Source organism: Capricornis sumatraensis, chromosome X (genome assembly GCF_032405125.1).
Source record: "Capricornis sumatraensis isolate serow.1 chromosome X, serow.2, whole genome shotgun sequence".
Taxonomy (NCBI): domain Eukaryota; kingdom Metazoa; phylum Chordata; class Mammalia; order Artiodactyla; family Bovidae; genus Capricornis; species Capricornis sumatraensis.
Genome location: NC_091092.1, coordinates 115,137,505 through 115,159,035, shown reverse-complemented (window position 1 = coordinate 115,159,035; position 21,531 = coordinate 115,137,505). Strand labels below are relative to the sequence as shown.

At 38.6% G+C, this 21,531-nt stretch overlaps 1 protein-coding gene across 1 annotated transcript in view; it reads left to right on the top strand.

The window, feature by feature from the left end:
* Nucleotides 1–1,303: 1,303 nt before the first annotated feature.
* The window catches only part of IL1RAPL1 (interleukin 1 receptor accessory protein like 1), a 684,278-nt gene continuing 664,050 nt past the window's right edge, over nt 1,304–21,531 (top strand). Inside the window, exons 1-2 of the mRNA XM_068963257.1 lie at nt 1,304–1,331; nt 1,759–2,038. Of these exons, the coding sequence (XP_068819358.1) occupies nt 1,304–1,331; nt 1,759–2,038 (308 nt within the window). The remainder of the gene's footprint in view (nt 1,332–1,758; nt 2,039–21,531) is intronic.

Here is a 21,531-nt window from a genome sequence, read left to right as displayed (position 1 = left end):
CCTTTTGTTAATCTCAAGTGAGTTAAACCCTGCTTGCAGTACTCAAATGCTCTTGCTGTTAGAGGTCCTCTTTTCTTGGTTTTTGCCATTTTACTCAGCATTTATATACTGTGAGCTATGGCAAATTGATTCTCTTTCTACATGTGGGGCAACTTCCCTCTCTAAGCTGGAATCCACAACTTCTCTGTGATCATAATAATGGTGATGGACCTGTCCTATGGTGACCTGTTGCTGTTGTGGGGATATGGTGGGGGAGAAGTGATAAAAATGGTACCAAGATATCATTTGAAAGATGGTGCTACAAGGAAACCCAGAAAACCCAATTAGCCCCCATGCCATCAGCTCCATGTCCCACCATGGTTTGTACTTTACTCTGCCTGATACTCCCAGAAATCAGGGCTAAGTAATGACCTGCCTCTGTCTCTGGCTGTGAAACCACTACTAAACATGACCTGCTTTTGTTGTACTACTTTCTGCCTTGTTTGGCTGTATAAGATTTACTCTTTACTTTATTAGTGTGTGCCCAGAGAGAAAAAAAAAAATCATACTCTAATTTGAATACAGAGAGTGTGTGTACAGATTTGTTCAGTGCAACAGGTTATTGGAGTACTGAAGGACTGGCTAGGAAGAAAGAAAGATGTATTAGTCTGCTCGGGCTGCCATAACAAAACACCATAGACTGGGTGGCCTACACAACAGAAATGTGTTACAGTTCTGGAGGCTGAGAAGTTCAAGTTTAAAGTGCTGGCTGATTTGGTTTCTGGTGAGGGCCCTCTTTCCTGCTTGCTAATGGCCACCTTCTTGGTGTGTGCTCACGTGACATCTTCTCTATAAGCATGCAAGAGGAGAGAGACTGCAGGCTCTGGTGTTTCTTCTTATAAAAGCACCACTCTCTTCCTAAGGGTTCTGCCCTCATGACTTCATATAAAGATAATTACTTCCCCAAGGCCCCTCCTCCATGTACCATTACATTCTCGATTAAGGCTTCAAAATATGAGTTTAAAGAGAACACATTCAGTCCGTAGCAAAAGATAACCATAAAGAATAGAGGAATGGTTGCCATCACCCCTAGCTGAGAGAGAGCCTCCAAGGAGAAGCTCTCGTCCTCCATTCCCAGAGTGAAATCCAGACCTCACTGGGAAAGGCAAGGCTTAAAGTCACTGAGATGACACCCTGGTAGAACTGGTTGGAAGTATGCCGTCTGCAATTGGACAGAGATGCATTGCCCTCTAAGGTATCGGGGAAAGCTGTCCATAAGATGTCTCACCCGAGGCTCTGCTAAAAAGATTATCAAGCTGCTGCAATGCACACTGCAAGAGTCTTCCAAGCAAGTATGCTAGAGCCAGGGAGCAAAACCCTTTCCTTTGCAGTCTCTCTCCAGCACCCTTTACTAAGAAAACATACGTTCCAACTAGCAAAGGAAACTATTTCACAGGTCCGGACCTATTTTCAAAAAAACAGGCAAACATTTGGATTTAGAGTGGGAATACCATAAGCCAGTAGCCATCACACTGATTAAAGTAAGAATAAGTATCATCAGAAGCAAACTAAGTGATGAATATATTGTTTGTTAATAGGATAAATTACTTTCCAGTGCCCTTCGGAGTTTTATCCATTGCTGCACCATTTGTGCCTAGGGAAAAATTTTGTCCAATAGAGATGCTCAATAAATATTGTTGAATGAATAAATGAATAAATAACCTAATTGCTTCCATTGTTTTCTCTAATGTATTTTCTCTTTCTCTTTTTTGACTATAGCTGATGGATGCACAGATTGGTCTGTCGATATCAAGAAATACCAAGTTTTGGTGGGAGAGCCTGTTCGCATCAAATGTGCACTCTTTTATGGTTATATCAGAGCCAATTACTCCCTAGCCCAAAGTGCTGGACTCAGTTTGATGTGGTACAAAAGCTCTGGTCCCGGAGACTTTGAAGAGCCAATAGCCTTTGATGGAAGTAGAATGAGCAAGGAAGAAGACTCCATTTGGTTCCGACCAACGTTACTGCAGGACAGTGGTCTTTATGCCTGTGTTATCAGGTATGCTTTTCATCTTGTTACTGTTCAATCAATGATATCACAGGTTGCAGTCTTATATACCTAGATTTTGTGGCTCTCTCTTTAACCTCAAGGTATTGTCTCAATATTTGTGTGTGTTGCTGCTTTCTAACATTTAGAATCTAAATCATAAAAAGATGGGATTGGAATTTATATTGAGACATTATTTCTGGCTTATGGAGAAAAGAGATACCATCTGGGTATCTACTTATGTTGCCAGAAATTACTAAACACTATGAAATAAAATTTATAGAGGAGGTGAAATGTTGCAAATAAAATGTAAGCAAAGACTTGCAGAAAGGATGCATAGTTTATTGCTAAATGGGTTGTAACATTCTGTTATTGCCCTTCACAGATAGTGCACAGATACCTCTGGTTCACACACATCTGCAAAGATGATTTAAGTAACATGTGTGTGCACAGAAAGAGGAAAGCAGCCTTGCCTTGTTAGAAGTACAGAGACTATGTTCCAGATCATTTTGTTAACTAAAAGTGCTGTGTGTGTATGCCTATGCGCTCAGTCGTGTCTGACTCTTTGTGACCCCATGGAATGTAGCCCACCAGGCTCCTCTGTCCATGGGATTCTCCAGGCAAGAATACTGGAGTGGGTTCTCATTTCCTTCTCCAGGGGATCTTCCCAACCCAGGGATCGAACCCACATCTTCTGGTCTCTAGCATTGGCAGGTGGATTCTTTAACCTCTGAGCCACCTGGGAATCCATAAAAGTGCTGAGTCAATACAAAAATATTTTGGGTCTCCCCATGCCCTTACTCCACAAAGAAACTGGTCACACATCTACATATCTTTGTCTGCTTTGGGAAGAGACGTATGTACTTTGCTTAATGATAATGCATTTAGACAATAGCCGTGTATCTTATTAGCAGTGAAAAATCTCAGTTTAAGCATTTAGCCCCACATGGACTATGAATCACACCCTGCATGAATGCTTGCAGATGTCATTAGACTATAAGAACATGGCATAGCAGGGTATAAGCATATAGGAGGAGGGTTTAAATCGATTCCTTTGTGTCCCTATTTCAACTTACTAAGAAAAAGCCAAATCTAAAGCAGTTGATTCTCAATTTGGAGAAACTCTCAGAATCATCTAGTATCTTTTTCAATTCAAAATATGACTTTCACTTCTGAAATTCTCACTGGCAGCTATTATTCCTCTAGCATAAGGATTGTGTCTCCCATTCACCATCAACCTAAAAGAATTACCTTTATGAAGAGTCATGGCTGCAGGCATGTTAGGTTGTCAAAATGGGTGAAAGCCACATGAAGGTTAAATATAATTTTATCTTTTAAACACCGTCAACATATAAGTTAGAGTTAAGATTGGAAAATAAAAGTGAATGCAAATAAAGTTCTGCTTGGGAAAAATGTCAAATGAATTATATTAATAAAAGAACAAATGCATTATTCCTTTGTCAGCTTTTGTTCTTTCCCTTATAAAAGGGAATCCAACCCTTTTATGTTTCAACTTAATTATTAATAGAAGTAGTTTTTGTAGGTACAATGATAATTCATTGCCGTACTATGTTGGCGAAGAGCCGACCCATTGGAACAGACCCTGATGCTGGGAAAGATTGAGGGCAAGAGGAGAGGGGGGCAACAGAGAATGAGATGGTTGGATGGCATCACCAACTCAATAGACATGGGTTTGAGCAAACTCCAGGAGAAAGTTAAGGACAGGGAGGCCTGGTGTGCTGCAGTCCATGGGGTCACAAAGAGTCTGACACAACTGAGTGACTGAACAACAATATAGTTAGAGAGTACTGTTTGTACTGGCTATTCCTACTTGACTAATAATAATTTGATTTAATTTCACATCTGCATTTCTTTTTTAAAAAAAACATCATTTCTGATTGTTTATGCATGTGTAGAGGTGATTCTTTAAGATAGACCAATTTATGTCCTCCCTTATCTGAGATTAGAATTGAGCTGAATGTTCATAGTCTAACACGTCATTCTATTATTTATTATTGATGGGAAAATAGTGATGTGTTCAGATTAGTAACCTGAATTTCTAAAGCACTGAAGTTGCAATTCTTTGATGTATTTAAATATACATATTGGTCAAATGCTCTGAGAAACTGCACTAAAATGTCTCTGAATTTGTAGTTGCAATAATGAATCAAGGTCACAAAATTTTGAAACCATGACATTTGTCATATGTCTATGTGTCTACATTTTAATGGAAGGTTAAAGTAAAAGACAAACACCTTGAAGTTTGGATATGTGTCAAGCGGTATTCTAGAGGAAGCAATGAACTGCAGGAAAAGATGCTTTTGTCCCTGGAATTTGAGTGTTCCAATTGATTTGAAGCTACTGTTGATCTGACTCCCTTTTCTCATTTGGAAAGCAGGACTCAAAATCATTATAAACAGCAGTTTAAGTAGAATGACTTGCTGTTGATGTGAAGGGAGCCCAGGGCTGTTAGTTGAATCACTGACACTTTGACACATTGTTAGCTCTCAGGCCACAAAATTGTCACCATTAGTTTTTAAATAATTCATTTACAAAGAGTTTCACAAGTTTGAAAATGTTAGCTGCTACTCCAAGGCTCTAGTCTTTCTGATAAGCGCTCTGTGTTATTAACTTATCAATGAAATTGTTTAACGAGTGTTTTCACGTACAGCATTTACACCTAAATGATGGTCTTGGCCAAACCTGCCAGGCTCCCCTATCCATGGAATTCTCCAGGCAAGAATACTGGAGTGAGTTGTCATTTCCTTCTCTATTACACCTAAATATGTACAATTAAATGATGTAAATAATGCAAACACCTAAAATTACTCTCAGCAAAATGAATAAGAACTTTCCTACTCCCATCTGTAAGTAGCCATTTTGGATAGAATAATAACCACATCATTCTTTGTTCTGTAGTACCTGGCTCTTCACTCAATTTTCTCCTCCTTGAATGTTTATTTTTACATGAAAAAGTGAGTAAAGGAGAGATGCGTAATAATTTCTTTTCTTTTTCTTTCATTGCCATTTAAAGATTAAGTTTACTTTTTAAAAGAAAAAAAATATTCTTATCCTCTTGACTCCCAGTTTTTAAATACGCCTCTTCTGAGTTATACTCTTTTAACAGTTTCATATGCATATCTGGCTGGTGCTCATGTAAGCAATTTAATGCCCCCTGAATTGTAACAGACTAAGTTGTTTGTCACTCTGTTTTTTGACTAAAATTGTATTTTGTAGATTCATATTCATTTGCAAGATATAGTACAGGGAGATCCCATGAATCCTTTAGCCAGTTTCCATCAGCAGTGACAGTTTGCAAAACTATAGTACAAAATCATCATCAGAATATTGATAATGCTACATTCAAGATACAGAACAATATCATCATCTCCAGTATCCCTTCTGTTGTCCATATTCTCTTCCCTATCCCAGTCCCAAATCCCTGGCAAACACTAATCTGTTCTCCATATCTACATTTTGTAATTCAAGAATGTTTTATAAATGGAATCATAGAGGATATCACCTTTTGGAATTGGGTTTTTCAGTCAACATAATTCCTTTGAAATTCATCCAGGTTGTTCAGCGTAGTCTGTTCTTGTTTATTGTTAAGTAATGTTACATGGTATGGACATTACCACAGTGTTTATTCACTCATTGAAGGACATGTCTGTTGTTTCCATTTTTGGCTATTGAAAATAAATCTTCTGTGAATACCCATATACATTTTTAGTGAATATAAGTTTTCATGTATCTGCAATAGATGCTCCAGAGTGAACTTGAGTGGTATGAGAGTTGCATGTTTAGTTATATAAGAATTAAAAGTCACTCAGTCATGTCCGACTCTTTGCGACCCCATGGACTGCACAGTCCATGGAATTCTCCAGGCCAGAATATTGGAGTGCATAGCCTTTCCTTTTTCCAGGGGATTTTTGTAAACCAGGGATTGAACCCAGGTCTCCCACATTGCAGGTGGATTCTTTACCAGCTGAGCCACAAGGGAAGCCTGAGAATACTGGAGTGTGTAGCCTGTCCCTTCTCCAGAGGATCTTCCCGACCCAGAGTCTCCTGCATTGCTGGCAGATTCTTTACCAACTGAGCTATCAGGGAAGCCCTGTCATATAAGAAACTGCTATATTATTTTCCAGAGTAGCTGTACCATTTTATTACATTCCCACCAGCAATATGCAAGTGATCTGGTTTATCCACATGCTTGCAGCATTTGGTATTGTCACTATTTTTCTTTGTAACCATCAGTATATCTTGATATCTTGTGATTTTAATTTTCATCTCCCTAATGGCTAATGGTGGGATTTTGTGTCCTGATTTGCCATTTCTGTGCTCATCAGTGAAATATCTGTTTCTGTCTTCTGACCATTTTATAACTGAATTATTTGTGTTCTAACCGTTGAGTTTTGAGAATTCTTTATATATTCTAGGTAGTAATCCTCTTGGATATGTGGCTTGCAAATATTTTCTGTCAATCTGTAGTTTGTCTTCTCATCCTCATAGCAGGCTTTTTTGCAGAGAAAAAGTTTTTATTTTTTTTCCTTTTATGGATTGTGCTTTTGATACAAAATATAGGAACTCTTTCCATAGTCTATATACTTACACTTTTCTTTTTAAAATGATTGGAGTTTTAACCACTAGATTTTTAGCTTTAAATTTTAATCTCTGCTCCATCTTGAATTAATATTTACTATGGTATACAGTTTATTTTGGTCAAGGTGTAGATTTTTGAGTAGATATCCAGTTGCTCCAGCATCATTTGTTGAAAACGTCTAGCTTCCTCCATGGAATTGCTTTTGCACATTTATACAAAATCAGTTGGGTGGATTTGTGAGGGCAGCAGATGAGATGGTTAGATAGCATAACTGGCTCAATGGATATGAATTTAAGCAAACTTCTGGAGATAATGGAGGACAGAAGAGCCTGGTGTACTACAGTCCATGGAGTTACAAAGAGTTGGACATGACGTAGGAACTGAACAACAACAACCAGTTTCTCGATTCAGTATTATATACCTTTGATCTATGTACCTGTTCCTTGGCTAGTACCACTCTGTCTTGCTTAGTGTAGCTATAGCTATATAGTAGGACTAGATACCTTAATTTTCAAGATTCTTTTAGCTGTTGTAAGGCCTGTTCCTCTCCAGATAAATTTTAGCATAAGCTTATGTATGTCTAAAAAAAAACATACTGGAATAATATTGATACGAATGGAATTAAACCTATATAACTCAATTAGCTGTGAAAAGAGAAGCGAAAAGCAAAGGAGAAAAGGAAAGATATAAGCATCTGAATGCAGAGTTCCAAAGAATAGCAAGAAGAGATAAGAAAGCCTTCCTCAGTGATCAATGCAAATAAATAGAGGAAAACAACAGAATGGGAAAGACTAGAGATCTCGTCAAGAAACTTAGAGATACCAAGGGAACATTTCATGCAAATATGAGCTCCATAAAGGACAGAAATGGTTTGGACCTAACAGAAGCAGAAGATATTAAGAAGAGGTGGCAAGGATACACAGAAGAACTGTACAAAAAAGATCTTCATGACCAAGATAATCATGATGGTGTGATCACTCACCTAGAGCCAGACATCCTGGAATGTGAAGTCAAGTGTGCCTTAGAAAGCATCACTACGAACAAAGCTAGTGGAGGTGATGGAATTCCAGTTGAGCTATTTCAAATCCTGGAAGGTGATGTTGTGAAAGTGCTGCACTCAATTTGCCAGCAAATTTGGAAAACTCAGCAGTGGCCACAGGACTGGAAAAGGTCAGTTTTCATTCCAATCCCAAAGAAAGGCAATGCCAAAGAATGCTCAAACTACCACACAATTGCACTTATCTCACATGCTAGTAAAGTAATGCTCAAAATTCTCCAAGCCAGGCACAATAAAGAAAGTTGAGAAGCAAAGAATTGATGCTTTTAAACTATGGTGTTGGAGAAGTCTCTTGAGAGTCCCTTGGACTGCAAGGAGATCCAACCAGTCCATTCTGAAGGAGATCAGCCCTGAGATTTCTTTGGAAGGAATGATGCTAAAGCTGAAACTCCAGTACTTTGGCCACCTCATGCGAAGAGTTGACTCATTGGAAAAGACTCTGATGCTGGGAGGGATTGGGGGCAGGAGGAAAAGGGGACGACAGAGGTTGAGATGGCTGGGTGGCATCACCGACTCAATGGACGTGAGTTTGAGTGAACTCCAGGAGATGGTGATGGACAGGGAGGCCTGGCATGCTGCAATTCATAGGGTCGCAAAGAGTTGGACACAACTAAGTGACTGAACTGAACTGAACTGAACTCAATTTGAGGAAAATTGTTGTCTTTATGTTGGAACCCACAATCTATGAGTGCAGTAGGTCTCTGCATTTATTTAAGATTTCTTCTTCATCAGCACTTTGTATTTTTCAGCATACAATCCTATACACATTTTGCAAAATTTATACATAAGTGTTTCATTTTCTTTGGTGTATTTCTAAATGATAGTGCCTTTTGAATTTCATTTTCAACATGCACATTGTTAGCATTGTTAGAAGTATGATTGATTTTTTTATTGGAGTAAGGCTGCTTTACACTGCTGTGTCAGTTTCTGCTGTAAAGCAAAGTGAATCAGACAGAGGATGATTGATTTTTCTGTGTTAATTTCTTTCTAAACGCGTACTTTTCCAAATTACATATATATAATGTATTTTATCTAGTATCTAGTTCCTTTGTCCAAGTCTTGATTTTCTCTTTAGAGACTAATTCTTCTTTCTCATCTATCAAAAGGTACTCAGTTAAATCCATTTTCTCAGTCATCCATTTCAGAAACATCGACTGATCACCAGGTGATATGCTAATGCTAGAATTACAAAGACTCTAAAAGAAACATTTTTTACCTTCAAATCGTTTGCATGAGAGAAAATAAGTGTGCAATAAATTATTATAGATACTGTGTCACAGTTTAAAATAGAATGTGGTTCTGTCAAGATAGAGCAGCTGCTTTCCTCACAGTCCTCCCCCTTACAATTGAAAAGGCAGATATAACCCAACAAAGAAACATAGCAGGTTGTGTGAAAGGTGGTAAAAAGGATTGACTAGGGACCTCAGGACTTGAGACATAACATGACCACACTGCTTCAGTTAACCATCCAGATAATATTGGCAGGACCAAAGCAGGCAGCTTTGGTCCCTGTGCTGTGGTGTTGGAGAAGACTCTTGAGAGTCCCTTGGACAGCAAGGAGATCAAACCAAGTAATCCTAAAGGAAATCAACCCTGACTGCTCATTGGAAGGACTGATGCTAGAGCTGATGAAAGTGAAAGAGGAGAGTGAAAAAGTTGGCTTAAAACTCAACATTCAGAAAACTAAGACCATGGCATCCGGTCCTATCACTTCATGGCAAATAGATGGGGAAACAGTGGAAACAGTGGCAGACTTTTTTCTGGGCTCCAAAATCACTGCAGATGGTGATTGCAGCCATGAAATTAAAAGACACTTACTCTTTGGAAGAAAGTTATGACCAACTTAGACAGCATGTTAAAAAGCAGAGACATTAGTTTGCCAACAAAGGTCCATCTAGACAAGGCTATGGTTTTTCCAGTGGTCATGTATGGATATGAGTCAGTTTCAGTTTCAGTTCAGTCACTCAGTCATGTCTGACTCTTTGCGACCCCATGAACCGCAGCACGCCAGGTCTCCCTGTCCATCACCAACTCCTGGAGTCCACCCAAACCCATGGCCGTTGAGTTGGTGATGCCATCCAGCCATCTCATCCTCTGTCGTCCCCTTCTCTTCCTGCCCTTAATCTTTCTCAGCATCAGGGTCTTTGGAAATGAGTCAGCTATTCGCATTAGGTGGCCAAATTATTGGAGTTTCAGCTTCAACCATCAATCCTTCCAATGAACACCCAGGACTGATCTCCCTTAGGATGGACTGGTTGGATCTCCTTACAGTCCAAGGGACTCTCAAGAGTCTTCTCCAACACCACAGTTTAAAAACATCAATTCTTCAGTGCTCAGCTTTCTTTATAGCCTAACTCTCACACCCATACATGACTACTGGAAAAACCATAGCCTTGACTAGACAGACCTTTGTTGACAAAGTAATGTCTCTGCTTTTTAATAGGCTGTCTAAGTTGGTCATAACTTTCTTCCAAAGAGTAAATGTCTTTTAATTTCATGGCTGCAATCACCATCTGCAGTGATTTTGGAGCCCAGAAAAATAAACTCAGCCACTGTTTCCACTGTTTCCCCATCTATTTGGCATGAAGTGATGGGACCAGATACCATGATCTTAGTTTTCTGAATGTTGAGCTTTAAGCCAACTTTTTCACTCTCCTTTTTTACTTTCATCAAGAGGCTCTTTAGTTCTTCTTCACTTTCTGCCGTAACGGTGGTGTGTGAGAGTTGAACTATAAAAAAAGCTGAGCGCCAAAGAATTGATGCTTTTGAACTGTGGTGTTGGAGAAGACTTGGACTGCAAGGAGATCCAACCAGTCCATCCTAAAGGAAATCAGTCCTGAATAGTCATTGGAAGGACTGATGTTGAAGCTGAAACTCCAAAACTTCGGCCACCTAATGCGAAGAGCTGTCTCATTTGAAAAGAACCTGATGCTGGGAAAGACTGAAGGCAGGAGGAGAAGGGGACGACAGAGGATGAGATGGTTGGATGGCATCACCGACTCAATGAACATTAGTTTGAGTAAACTCTGGGAGTTGGTGGTGGACAGGGAGGCCTGGCATGCTGCAGTCCATGGGATCGCAAAGAGTCAGACATGACTAAGCAACTGAACTGAACTGATAATCCAATAAAATTTAAAAAAATAACTATTGGTGACTATGTACCATGTCAGATCTGTTAAATAACAGATGTCAGATGATTCTTTTTAAAAATTAATTTAAATTAATTTATTTATTTTAATTGGAGGCTAATTACTTTACAATATTGTAGTGGTTTTGCCATACATTGACATGAATCAGCCATGGGTGTACATATGTTCCCCATCCTGAACCCCCTCCCACCTCCCTCCCCATACCATCCCTCAGGGTCATCCCAGTGCACCAGCCCTGAGCACCTCGTCTCATGCATCGAACATGAACTGGAGATCTGTTTCACATATGATAATATAAATGTTTCAATGCTATACTCTCAAATCATCCCACCCTCACCTTCTCCCACAGAGTCCAAAAGTCTGTTCTTTACATCTGTGTCTCTTTTGTTGTCTCGCATATAGGGTCATCACTGCCATCTTTCTAAATTCCATATATATGTGTTAATACACTGTATTGGTGTTTTTCTTTCTTACTTACTTCACTCTGTATAATAGGCTCCAGTTTCATCCACCTCATTAGAACTGATTCAAATGCATTCTCCTTAATAGCTGAGTAATATTCCATTGTGTATATGTATCACAGCTTTCTTATCCATTTGTCTGCCAATGGACATCTAGGTTGCTTCCATGTCCTGGCTATTGTAAACAGTGTTGCAGTGAATATTGGTGTACACATGTCTGTTTCAATTCTGGTTTCCTCAGTGTGCATGCCCAGCAGTGGGATTGCTGGGTCATGATGATTCTTTTATGCAGTCAGTTTATTAATCATTGCTCCCTGATTATTATTACAGTAGCTTCACTTAATAAGTATTTAATGACTCAAAAAATAATTCCAAACATTTTCACCAGCACTAGAGGTATATTTTCAGTTTCCTAATAGTCTCTTCTTTCTGTTTGCCCAAAAGACACATTGACTTCAACATGTACCAAAATGTATTTTGATACTTACTTCAACAAAGCTGTCTCCTCCTCAGATGTTTCCTTTTTTAATGCATAGAATCACTGTTATTCCAGCAACACTATCTAGAAAATTATCACTTATCATTCTTTACCTTGTCTTAATTGCTACCAAGATCTGTCTGATCTACCCTTAGAAATGTCTTTTGGATTTATTCGTTGTTGTTCATGCTAATTTCTACTCTGCCCTCTTAAATGAGGACACTGTGAGTGCACTGTCCTCTTAAATGGTTTCTCTGCCTCCAGTTTTCCTGTTCGTGTTACCGTTCCTCACTGCTGTGGAATTACATGTCCACAACAAAGATCTTATTAAATTTCTCTACCTAAAAGTTCTTAATAGGCCTTGATACTCAATATGAAGTCTGAAGACTTTGTTTGACATACATGTCCCTTTATAACCCAGCTGCAACTTTTCCTTCTACACTCATCTTGGTGTTTGTCTCCGTGGATACTTTGTGCTATGTTCTCACCATCCTGCCTGCTGTTTGCAGATTAAAGTATAAATTTACCTTACCCTTTTACTTTTTGTTCCTTCATCTGAAATCCCATTTTTTTCACTGCTATCTGAAGAATATAGAGCTATTTCTTACAGAAGATCGAGTATGTGTTCATTGTTTTATGTGAGCTGGACTTGACTGCATGGGTTGCCTGCTAATTTTTGACCATAGTCACTTGAGGCTGGCATCAACTGGATACAGGATTTGCTCTGTCCGTAATCCTCAGGGCCTCCATGTAGTCTTTCCAGTTGTCTCTCCAGCAAGATAACCAGGCATTTTATAGGGCAACTCAGAAAGTATGGAGACTTATCAAGCTTCTATTTGTATCATGCTTACTAATATATCCAACTAGTCGAGTCTAGAGCTAATAGGGAAGAAAACTTTACAAGAGCTTGAGTTGCACAAGATGTGGTTTTTCAGTGGGACCACCAAAATAACAGTACAGCAGAGTCTGCCCGTTAGCCTCTAGTAATCCATGCCCTGACACATACAAAATATACTCACCCTATTCCTAAGAGCCCTGGAATCTTATTATGACCTCAAGATAAGGCTAGAAGTCCAGGGTCTCATTCTTGTCTTGTTCAGTCACTCATTCGTGTCCAATTCTTTGCAACCCCATGGACTGCAGCATGGCAGGCTTCCCTATCCTTCACCATCTCTGGGAGCTTGCTCAAACTCATGTCCATTGAGTCAGTGATGCCATCCCACCATCTCATCCTCTGTCATCCCCTTCTCCTCCCGCCTTCAATCTTTCCCAGCATCAGGGTCTTTCCCAGTGAGTCAGTTCTTCACTTCAGGTGACCAAAGTATTGAAGCTTCAGCTTCAGCATCAGTCCTTCCAATGAATACAGGGTTTATTTCCTTTAGGATTGACTGGTTGGATCTCCTTGCAGTCCAAGGGCCTCTCAAGATTCTTCTCCAGCACCACAGTTCAAAAGCATCAGTTCTTTGGTGTTCAGCCTTCTTTATGGTCCAACTCTCACATCCATACATGACTACTAGAAAAACCATAGCTTTGACTAGATGAACCTTTGTCACCAAGGTGATCTCTGCTTTTTAATATGCTGTCTAGGTTTGTCATAACTTTTCTTCCTAGGAGCAAACTTCTTTTAATTTCATGGCTGCAGTCACCATCTGCAGTGATTTTGGAGCCCAAGAAAATAAAGTCTGTCACTATTTCCATTTTTCCCCCTTCTATTTGCCATGCATGAAGTGATGGGACTGGATGCCATGATCTTAAAAACTGATTCCATGAGTTTTTTGAATGTTGAATTTTAAGCCAGCTTTTTCACTGAATCTCATTACTTACGTGTGAAGGTTCTTCATGCCTAATTCCTTAAGTACAGCTGTTCAGGAGTTGCTCCTCTTGAGTCTCGAAAGACTCGTTATCTAACCTTTATACACCCAACATTCTGTGGTCAGACAGGAATAAGGTAACTAAATTAAATAATCCTATTTAAAATGGGTGGAATGTGGGGAGGGAGGTAGGAGGGGGTTCGGGACGGGGGGGACACATGTACACCTGTGGCTGATTCATGTCAATGTATAGCAAAAACTACCACAATATTATAAAGCAATTAGCCTCTAATTAAAATAAATAAACTTAAAAAAAAACAATTAAAAAAAATGGGTGGAAGGTACAGAGCAGCTCTGTCCTATAGCCATTTTGAAATCCAACTGGGCACACATCAGCAGTATTTTGGTTAGGGCACAGTTTTGTTAGTGGAATTGGTTCTCTGTGGTTCTTGGGTCCATCGCCTGTTTTCCATGTAATGTTAAGGGGCCCAGTAGCTTCTTTTTAACTTAAACTTTATCAACAACATAGTAAGATTCCTTAAAATGCTGTGCACCTTTTATGTATTTAATTATGTAGCTATTCCATTTAACAGAGGCCACACCAATAACATTTGGGTTGGCCAAAAAGTTCCTTTGTTTGGGGTACATTGTTCAATAAAGATCTTCATGAAAGTGAAAAATGTCTTGCATTTCTGCCTAAGCCTGAATGAGCTTTTGGACCAAACAAATATATTTAAGACTAATATCTCTCTACTTTCAAGTCAGGATGCTGGAAGATAGTACACCGAATTATTAGACGCCCCTTTGCTCAGCTAGTCTTAGTGTGTGCCTCATATAACTTCACAACTAAGTATCTTAGGTTTTTCCTCCAAGACCCTTTAAGCAACCTTTTATGAATGATAGAGTATGCATAGCATCCCAAACTTACTATCACTGACATGATTTCCCCTCAAAATCAGTGTGAGATAGTGTTTGTCACTGAGAATGTACACACAAAATAGTTACTGAATAAAATACTTAGTGATTGGAGCTAGTGTTCTTAGAATGCCTTGTAGAAAACACTGGCATAGCCAAAATTATACCACTCGCTGATTCCTATCATTTTCCATGAAAAAAGTAAAACGATTCTGTTTCTTATGACATCTTTTCTGAAACTACCACCAGTTATGGACTGCTTTTGGTTTCCAGTTTTATTCTCTCCCTGTAATAGACCTTCACTGTTACCAGGTGGAAGTAAACGGTACTAATAAGTTAGGCATAAAAGACCAACAAGAAACAGCTTTTAGTAGAAATAACTTTTCATTCATTTTAATCTGTATGATAGTATATAATTTTAGTATGTATTACTGTTTTATGTGATTGTTGCTTAAAAATCAAGTCATTTGGGATCAAAGGATAAATAATGTTAGCATCATTTTAGAAAGTCTTCGACATTAATGCTGCAAGGAGTCTTCATTTGTTCTAGGGCAATCAAAGTACATATTAAAAAAAGTGCATATAAATGTTTTATATCCTACCCAGAGATCTTAATGATCAGATGCATATGTGTCTCAAGGACCTGAAGTAGGTTCACTTTTTGGTCTCCTAATTGTTAAACTATCTCTTTTGATTGAAGCCACAGTATACCCTTGAGAATATCACCTATAATTTATAGGTTATAAAAAATGCAGTTACGTCCTACATAAGGTAGCCCTTTAAACAATCCATATACGATTGGAAGTCTTTAAAATAAGGTTTCAAGTCTGGATGCAGTGTCTTTTATGGATGATAAACTGAAATTACAGAGCTGCACATCAGTTATTCTTACCGTCATCTTTTGGTGGGAACCTATGTTTCTTGCCATAATAGGCCTCATAGAGAATTTTCAGTTGTATAATTCTAATAATACTTGGAGATCATGCTGAGGTGGTAAATCAACCTAGATCCAATACTGAAGTTTACCCTTCTTTCCATGCCTGAGACATGAAGATGTTTTCTAAATGATCAAACTATATTTAAATAGGGCAATGATAAGGCAGATTGTTGTCCGAGTGCTTTCTTTTCAGAAACAACAAACCCCACTGTTGCAAGTAAAAGCCTAAAGCTGTGTGAATTGCCTAGTCAGTTTATGGATTTTTTAAAGCATCCTGAAAATAAATGCACACCACAGCCATTTTTTTAATACTAAGAAGATGAAATAAATTCTGCTCAAGTGATGTTGGGGTAGTTTCTTAGATCACTGGATTAAGAAAAGTTTTGTCTTATCTTTCCAAGCCTTATAAGAGAGAAAGTTTTGAGAACTATTTCAAATCAATGGTGTCAGGTTCAGGGAAGAAAGAGAGACTTATAAATTTTCTGCAAAAACTATCAAACCAGTATGGAATTGGTGGGCTACTGAAAAAAGTAACAATAACCTAAAGACTATAGAAAAGACAATAAAGAGATTGTTCATAGAAGGGTTCACAAAGAGCTTGTAATTTGAGCAGGACTTTGAAAAATAAACACAAGGCTAGGGGAAGTATAATGGAGAAAAATTTCCCTGTCAGAAAGGTCTCATGACAATACAGATGTAGAGAACAAATATATGGACACCAAAGGTGAAAGGGGTTGGGTGGGATAAATTGGGAGATTGGGATTGATGTATATACACTATTGATACCATGTATAAACTAGATAACTAATGAGGACCAACTGGATAGCACAGGGAACTCTACAAAATGCTCTGTGGTGACCTAAATGGAAAGAAAATCCAAAAAAGAGGGGATATGAATATTTGATTCATTTTGCTGTACAGTGGAAACTAACATAACATTGTAAAGCAACTGTACTCCAATAAATTAAAAAAAAAAAAGACTAATGTAAGAAAAATTAAACAATGACCTAGAACAAGGGTTGGCAAACTATTTTCTGTAAGGGGCCAGATGGTATAAATTTTAGCATTTACAGACAATATAGTCTCTGTTGCAGATATTCAACTCTACTGTTGCAGCAGGAAGGAGTCACAGACAATACATAAGGGAATGAGTGTGGCTATGCTCAAAAACACTTTCCAAAGTGATGGAGGTATTTAGCCTGCAGACTAATGTTTGCTGATCTCTGGTCTAGAAAATGGCTTCCAACCTGCATATAGTTAAGCCAAGAGTAGAAACTGCTGTTGTTATCCATAAAGGCAAAAAGAAAAACATAGTCTATTTGTAACAGAGTGATTAGATCAGTTTTGTTGGAAAATGGGGTTTTGGAGATATGATGAAAGAGAAGACTTGTAAAGATAGGTAAAACAGATGCTAAGACCTAAATGGCAGATAAGTATAAAGCAAGGATTAGCAAGATAAAGCAGTTTTTTTCCAGAATTATGTTACAGCAGGTATGTGAATGTTTACAGAAATGGGAATGTGGAAAACAGATGTGGAGTTTTTGCAATAATTGGGTCATGGAGTTATGGGGACTATGGTTAGAGTATGAATGATAGGAAAAACAAGGAAAAATGGTTCAAGATCACTTTTGGAAGTTAAAAATACATCACAGCTAGTGCTTTACTGGATGTTGCTATGGGAAACAAATAAAAGGAAAAAAAAAAAAACACAAGAGGTAAATCATACTAGTTTTCCAGTATAAACCTAAACTTTTTCACTGCAAAATCTGAGGGTCTTGATAAATAAAATTGCCTTAGTGTTAAACCATTATTCTAGGGAAGTCTTTGGAGAAGGCAATGGCACCCCACTCCAATACTCTTGCCTGGAAAATCCCATGGATGGAGGAGCCTGGTAGGCTGCAGTCCATGGGGTCGCTAAGAGTCGGACACGACTGAGCGACTTTACTTTCACTTTTCACTTTCATGCATTGGAGAAGGAAATGGCAACCCTCTCCAGTGTTCTTGCCTGAAGAATCCCAGGGATGGGGGAGCCTGGTGGACAGCCATCTGTGGGGTTGCACAGACTCAGACACGACTGAAGCGACTTAGTAGTAACAGTAGTAGTAGTAGTAGGGAAGTCTTAAATAGAGTTCTCTACCATTGCTCCCTGACACAGCACTTGAATAAAGAGATCTGGCGTCCTTCCTAGGTTCTGTGTTAGTCTATTTACTAGTCTTTAAAAAAAAATTGAAATCCATACTTCGTTCAGATTTCTTTTTTAGACCATTAGCTCCGTAAGGGCAGAGATTTAACATCTTGTTCATCTTTGCATCTCTGGTTATGCATATATGACCATTGAGATCTGAGCAAAGAAAAATGTTTTGATCAGTTGTCAGGTTTGGGAATAGGCTATTTGTATATAACAGGAATTTAGAAGTAACAGTAATTTAAGTGTGAGAAACTTTCTGCTCAAAGGTTTCAGAATCAAAATTCCAGATATAGGCAGTTTGGAGCTTGCATGATGTCTATTGTCTAGGCCTCAGGTTTGTTTACTGTCTCCACTCTGCCCCCCCCCTGGGGTATGATCCTCATCTTTGTTTTCCAAGATGAAGCTCTATCCATCATCTCCATGTTATTATAAGCAGCAGTATATAGTGAAAGGAACAAGGAACATGGCTCTTTCTGCTTTTAAGAACAAGACACAGAGGTTATCTGCTTAACTTCTCCTTACATCTCATTGGCTAGAACTTGTTTGCATAATTATTAATACATCAAATGATAGTGGTGGCTGGGATATGTAGTTTTATTAGTAGTACCCATATGCCTCCTAACAATATAGAGGTCTATTACTGGGGATCTTAAATTATTTCCCTAAAAAACCAAAGCCCAAGACAGGGATTCTTGTGCAAATGGTCTACTGAGGCGTATACTCAGCATTAAACCTACAAGGGGAAAAACAGGAAAAGAAGAGTTTTCAAAAGTCTAGACTTATCCTGATCCCACAGGGAGCTGTGAAACATAAACTGCACCACATAATTTGTCCTCCCTTGAAGCAAAGGGGCAGGGCCAGGACTCTGCAGTCACCCCTATCCAGATGGCTCTTGTCATTGCTAAGATGAGTCTCTAGAAAAGGATACAGGTGTGAGCTTTGTCCAGTCAACACTCACAGTGGCTGAAGTATGGGTACAACAGCTGGTGAAGCAATTCTGAGTGGAACACCAAAAGTATCTGCTACACTGAGGAAGAAGGGGAAACAGATATTGAGGGGAAATTAGTAGCCGATTTTGGCACAGCGAAGAAGCATCCCCCTACATATATTGTAATGACTCAATATCCTGTTTTTGCCATGTGAAACTGTGAAAGTGTTAGTCGCTCAGTCCTGTCTGACTCTTTGTGACCCCAAGGACTGTAGCCCATTAGGCTCCTCTGTCCATGGGATTCTCCAGGCAAGAATACTGGAGTGGGTAACCATGCCCTTTTTCCAGGGGATCTTCCTGAACTGAGCATCGAACCCATGTCTCTTGCATTGCAGGCAGATTCTTTACCATCTGAGCCACCAGGAAATCCCCAATTTTGTGCCTTGCATGTGGTAAATATTCTGTCAGTGTTTGTTGAATGAATAATGAATATTCTTTTTAAAATGTTTATTTATTTATTTTCATTGGAGGATAATTGTACTTCCTTTACAATATTGTAATGTTTTTTTGCCATACATCCACATGAATTGGCCATAGGTACACTCCAGTGTTCTTGCCTGGAGAATCCTAGGGACAGAGGAGCCTTGTGGGCTGCCGTCTTTGGGGTCGCACAGAGTCGGACACGACTGAAGTGACTTAGCAGTAGCATACATATGTCCCCTCCATCCTGAACCCCCTCCTGCCTCCCTTCCCAATGCTATTCCCTCCAGGTTGTCACAGATCACTGGCTTGGGGTGCCCTGCTTCATGCACTGAACTCACACTGGTCACCCATTTTACATATGGTAATGTACATGTTTCAATGCTATTCTCTCCCATCATCCCATCCTCTCCTTCTCTCACTAAATCCAAAAGTCTGTTCTTTAAGTCCATGTCCCTTTGCTGCCCTGCACATAGTATCATTGGTACCATCTTTCTAGATTCCATATATATGCATATATGCACTAATATATGATTTTTGTCTTTCTCTTTCTGACTTACTGCACTCTGTATAATAGGCTTTAGGTTCATCCACCTCATTAGAACTGACTCAAATGCATTCCTTTTTATAGCTGAGTAATATTCCATTGTGTAGATGTACCCCAACTTCTTTACCCATTCACCTGCCTATGGACATCTAGATTGCTTCCATGTCCTAGCTGTTGTGTAAATAGTGCTAGTAATTAATATTCTTGGGCAAACTTCTATTTTTTTATTTGCACAGCCTTCCTTCTTTAACATTTCTGAAAGGATTAAGCAGTATTAGTATTCTGAATACTACCATGCTTCCCCCCAACATATGCATATGCATCCTGCCCTCAATACTCTCTGTCTGTCCAGAATCACTCAGAACCAATTATGAATTACTTCATCAACCTGAAGAAGGATTGGTTGGACAAATCCTTGTTCTCACAAATACTTCTAGTTCTGGTTCCAGGAAAACTTGTCATTCTCCAGGAAAGGAATAGACAACTAGCTTACTCTCATTAGCAAATATACACATTTCATGTAGTTATCATCTCTAAAGCTTAGGTAAAGAATCTTTACGTAAGACCTTTGTCATCAGTTACCATGGCCTCAATTTCTGCAGGTTTTACAGTAGCATTTCTGGCTTTCAGGAGGGTCTCCATTTAGTAACTGCTTCATGATATAGAATCTAATGTTATAAAATGAAACTTAAAAATAAATTGAATAAAGACTCAACTGATTGCTTTATATCTCACAGTTACAGATCCCCATTTTCTCCTATGAATGATATAAAAGATAGTTGTATAAAAGAGTCAGGGTTATAAAGTAATTGAGTAACATTTGCAATATGGTCCAGTGGTTTCAGGAAAATGTTTTATATTGCCCTAAAGGCCAAAAAGGAAAAAAGGAAAAGAAATGGAAACATCACTTTAAATCAATATCACATCATTAGCTATAGTTCATATTATAGAAGGCTGACTTCAGTAAGATAGTTTATTCTTTTGTGTAAAGTAAATTTAAGCTATGCAATCTTGAACTTGTATGACAGTTTCAGGGTTTGTCAAGCCCCAGATGCAGTGCTTAGCATGTGGTTTCCATCCACAGGGTCACTCCATATAGTCCTAGTACAGCCATAGACCTGAATTTTAAATGTTATTTAATTTGAATAGCCACATGAGGCTCTTAGCCTTTGTTTCGAAATGGTGAAATAAAATCGTTATTGGCTTTTTCCTATAATATGTTTAGGCTTCCCTGGTGGGTCAGACGGTAAAGCGTCTGCCTACAATGTGGGAGACCTGGATTCGATCCCTGGGTTGGGAAGATCCTCTGGAGAAGGAAATGGCAACCCACTCCAGTACTCTTGCCTGGAAAATCCCATGGACGGAGGAGCCTGGTAGGCTACAATCTATGGGGTCGCAAAGAGTTGGACACGACTGAGCGACTTCACCTCACCTCATAATATGTTTATATTATATAGTTATATTTTTCCTAGAGTCCTGTAAGGTAGATGTGTAAAGGATATTAGACCACAAAACTGATATTTAGAAATACTGAAAATCAAACTGGTTCCTCTGTGTAATCACTGATGGTTATAAACATTCATTTAAAAATTATAATTAGGTGATGGATATATTATCTTAATGTTGATAGTCATTCCACAGTATATATATGTATCAAATCATCACATAGTGCACTTTAAATGTGTACAGCTATATTCATTAATTACCCCTCAGTAAAGTTTTTTGAAAGATTTTATAACTTACTTATTTTCTTAGTATTCCAATGAGACTTTCCTTTCATTTCCTCAAATAAATAAGTTTATACACAATTATTATTTCAATTCATTTTGATGGCATTGTATTTAAAGAATGATGACAATAATCTAGCAACAAATTTTCAATCGATCGGTCCTAGAATTGAGAGCTAGGCTGTGCTTCTTGTCTTGACATTGTAAACCAATCCACTAATGGCAAA